This window comes from Benincasa hispida, chromosome 7 (genome assembly GCF_009727055.1).
Source record: "Benincasa hispida cultivar B227 chromosome 7, ASM972705v1, whole genome shotgun sequence".
Taxonomy (NCBI): domain Eukaryota; kingdom Viridiplantae; phylum Streptophyta; class Magnoliopsida; order Cucurbitales; family Cucurbitaceae; genus Benincasa; species Benincasa hispida.
Genome location: NC_052355.1, coordinates 50813994 through 50818481, shown reverse-complemented (window position 1 = coordinate 50818481; position 4488 = coordinate 50813994). Strand labels below are relative to the sequence as shown.

The window sequence follows — 4488 nt, the reverse complement described above, 5'->3', positions numbered from 1 at the left end:
TGCGTTATTTTTCAGGATTTAGATAAGTGCATCCTTCTTCTCTTTACTCAGCGAGGCATATATAATAACCGGTAACGTGCTGTTGCCTCCTAAGTAAGCATATTTGAGGTGCACAGGAAACGACTTCAACTTTAACATGGGTGGTTCTTCTAAGGATGGCTTAGTGTGTTGCGTTGTTCATTCAGATATCTTGATCGTCTCAAAATCTGACTCAATTTGAATTGTGGCGTAATTCTCCTCCCATATTATGCCGATTCCAAAATCTTCTTCCTCCAACTCTTCTAAGGGCTCGTGTCAACGTTCTTCCTGAAATTCCTCAACATATTGACAATTTTCCATATCACTTGGGTATTTCAACGCATTGAGAACGTTGAACTTCACTTGCTGATCGTCAACCCTGATGGTAAGTTCTCTTTTCTGTACATCGATCGGTGCCCGCCCTGTTGCAAGAAATGGGCGACCTAAGATGATAAACACCTCTTTGTCAGCTTCATAATCTAATATGATAAAGTCAGCAGGGAAGATAAACTTATGTACTTGCACGACTACATCCTCTATTTTGCCCTCGGGATGCGTTATTGATATATCGACTAACTGTATGTAATTGTGGTTGGTCTTGCATTGTCGATATTTAACTTCTTGAAGATCGACAAGGGAATTAGGTTTATACTCGCCCCCAAATCACATAGCGCATTTCTGACATTCTTTCCCCCTATTGAGCAGGGCAATGTGAAACTCCCAGGATCTTTCATTTTGGTGGGGATGTTGTATTGAAACAGCGCACTGCACTCATATGTTAATGCAACTGTTTCATTTTCCCCGATCTTCCTTTTGTTAGCAAGTATATCCTTGAGCAATTTCATATAGCTCGGCATTTGCTCCAAAGCTTCTATTAAGGGAATATTAATGTGTAGTTGTCATTGAACATCCAGGAACCTCTGAAATTTCCTACTATCATTGTCACACCCCGCCCCAGATCACCCTCTTAGCCTAGAAAAGGGCGTGACTGCAGCAGTTATCAACCCTTTTGTTGACACTTACTGCCTAATAACTCTTGCGGAAATAACTCTGATACCAATGAACAAATTCAACAACCAACTGAATAAGTTAAGGAGGCAAACAACAACTGATTAAGTAGGTCCATTTTATTACAACAATGTAACATTTATACAACTCCAAGACTTAGCTACAAAGTTTACAACAATAATTGTAAACCCCGAAAGTGTAACTGTGGCTTTTGGCAGACCTTGACCTTTACAGCACTCTGGAACTCCTCACCTTTCGCTACCTGGGAATAAAAACATGGAATAACAGAATGAGCTTCACAAAGCTCAGTGAGTAGTGAGAAACTTCTAGAGTCTATTTCAACTCATAAATAACAAGCATATCATAAATACGAGGTTTTAATCCAACCTCAGCCTTGAACGAGTCTGATCTCAACCTCTATCTATGCGCACGGTAGATAGCTAAACTGATAACTAACTAGAATGAATATGCTGTCTACCTACAGATGGTAGATAGATAACTGTTACTAAATACAACGCTTACTCTTTGCATTTCCTTTGTCTCCTATGTGCACATAGCTCCCCGCTCATGGGTCAGAAACTAAGCCCGCCAGCCCTTTGACCATCCCATACGAGGATCCTCCCATAGGCTCAGGAACTAGACCTTTTAGTCCTTTGACCATCCCATGAGGTTTTGCTTACGGGCTCAGGAACTAGGTCTATTGACCCCCTGGCCATCCCGATCACAGAATCTCATTCTCATACGAGATACTCATTCATAACATAAGCATATAAAATTTACTCTAAAAGATATGCTTTAAGACTTAAAGGAAAGTACCACTCACCTCGGTCATTTAGGAACCTTTCTCTCTAGAAGTTCCTTGATTTTCCCGGGCTCCTCTTTTGAACCCTAAATTCCAGATTCAACTTAAAGCTCAGACTACTCATAGTTCTATGCTTTATCTCAAGTTACTTCCTTCTACAAATATGCTCTAAAATGTCTCCGTAATCTTACCTCAAAATCTTAGCTCATAATTCTTCGTGGTTTGGCCGAAATCATCAAAACATCAAGACTGGCTCAACTTACCCGACAGCTCGATCCCTCTGTCTTGTCCTCGTTCTCCAGCCCGATTCCTTGGAGATTCTTCTCCAGCAGACCTACCCTAAAAAATAGACTCTCCCATATTTCAGATGGCTTTAAAATCACTCCAAACGCATGAGTATTCTGGAAGAACTCCTCGTCCTAATTTGATGCTACGTTTTGTCCTTTTTGTCCGACAACATCTCCCCTCTTAGAACCTCTTGATCAACGCATGGTCTTGCTACCAACGCATAGTCTCCTCCCAATACACTCTTCCTTATTTCCTTTGAAGAGAATTTGAGTTCTCATTTGAAGTACTTGGCCTTATTTATAGGCGTCCAAAAACTCTCCAAGGTCGACACCTCCTACTTGGCGGCATGTCCAAGTGTTTGTTCCTCACACTATCAACGCAACCTTGCATCAGCGCAACCCAAGGTGTCTTGCTTCCCTTCTAACAACGCATAGCCCTCAACTGTGCATGTATTCTGATGCATCCACTTCATTTGCTTAAGGCTTAAGACTTCCTCCCAACAAGCCATATGTCCGGATGATGTCCTTGAATGTGTCCATCCTCCATATGCGTTCATCCTTCATATGTGTTCATCCAATTGCCGCAACCTACCTATGTCTAATGTATAGCACATCACCAATGCATTGCACATAACCAACGCATAGCACATCACCAACGCATAGCACATCATCAACGCATAGCACATCACCAACGCATAGCACATCATTAATGCATAGCACATCACCAATGCATAGTGCATCACCAACACATAGTGCATCACCAACGCATAATATTGCACTGCCGCATCCATCGCATCCATTGCATCCATCGCTGCTCACCATCGCATAACACTGCTGCGTCCATCGCTTCATCGCTGCATGCCATCGCATAGCATTGCTGTGTCCATTGCGTCCATCGCTTTCTTCGCTGCATACCATCGCATACTTCCAACGCATAGCACGGTCGCATGGCATCAACGCATAGCACAATCGCCTGACATTAACGCATAGGATGGTCGCATGGGCACATGTCATCAACACATACCTTTGGCCTCAAACCATCAGCCGCATAGTCCAACACATCCATCGCGTCCGCCTCTATCGCCGCATGCAACCCACCAGCGCATGCCTCGCACCGTGTCATCGTATACCCTTGCTTCACTACATGCCCTTTGCACCGCCTACCCTCGCGCCACCGCAACCTTCCAACGCATCTCTTTCAGCTGCATGCCTTCAGTCGTATGGACATTTACCATCGTATCTAACGCATCCAACGCAGGCGTCATACCCCATATGTTGATCTAATCTCCAGCCGCATAGACGCATACCATCATGTCCAACGCATCCATTGCACCTGACTCCATCGCCGCATGCGTCTATCCATCGCATCCAACGCATCCATCGCATCCAATACATCTAACGCATCCAAAGCATCCAACGTCCAGCGCCCTTGGATGCGCAACTTGATGTTGCCGCATGCATTTTCTAACCTCTTCAAGACTTTGGCTGCTGCATGCACTACTAATCTTCCAAATAACCTCTCAAAGTCTAATGGCCAACGCATGGCACACACTAACGCATTGTCAAATACTTAGTCAAATTTCACCAATTAAAGCTTAACTCAAAACTACTCAAGGAAATTCTATTCAATACTTAGAAATTTCCTTCTCTTCAACATAAGATTTAACTTTCACTTAGTTAATTCCTTTTAACACCTACTCAAGTTGGAATAATGGAAATCCGGGTTTCACAATCATCTTTCTTCTTTAGCCTGGACGGGAAAGGTGGAGGATCCCGCCGTACTTCCTGTGCAACTGGCTGTTCATTGAGTTCCTGTGTTTGCTGTGTTTTAGTAACTGGAGGTTGCGTTGATTTTGAATTTACGTCTTGCTGAGATTCATCCCTTGTAGATGTACTTACTTCTGAACTGGTGATTCTATCATTAGTGGTTGATTGGTCATCCTTGGTGGTTAAGTCTACTGGTCTTGTTATTGAATCTGGTATAGGTGGCATAGGGGCTGTTGTCTTGCCACTTCTTAATATCACTGCTTGACATTGCTCTTTACCGCGTGGCCTCGATGCTCTGAACTACTGGGCAACATACCAGGTGTTTTATTCTTAAGTTCAACCGCAAGCTGTTCAACTACTCCTCTAGCTCTCTAAGGGAGGAAGCTTGCGATTGCCTTATTGCCTCGCTCTTCTCGATATAATGTTTTAACAACGTTTCCAGAGACGAGGTGCTATAAGAGGTGTCAGAAAAGAACGGTTGGTCATAGGGTTGTATACTTTGAAGATTACTTGAGTTGTGATCCTGATTAATGAAGACCAGAGGGTTGCCTCGATTCCCCTGATAACATTTCTGATGATCACTTTGGCTCCCCTGGTTGTGATTCC

At 43.4% G+C, this 4488-nt stretch overlaps 1 protein-coding gene across 1 annotated transcript; it reads right to left on the bottom strand.

Annotated features, from left to right (window-relative positions):
- Nucleotides 1-294: 294 nt before the first annotated feature.
- LOC120081136 lies at nt 295-4107 on the bottom strand. Its single transcript, XM_039035811.1, has 4 exons — nt 3898-4107; nt 1216-1288; nt 596-889; nt 295-497 (listed from the first exon to the last, which is right to left on the bottom strand). The coding sequence occupies exons 1-4, from the start codon at nt 4105-4107 to the stop codon at nt 295-297; spliced, it is 780 nt and encodes a 259-aa protein (XP_038891739.1).
- Nucleotides 4108-4488: the final 381 nt, after the last annotated feature.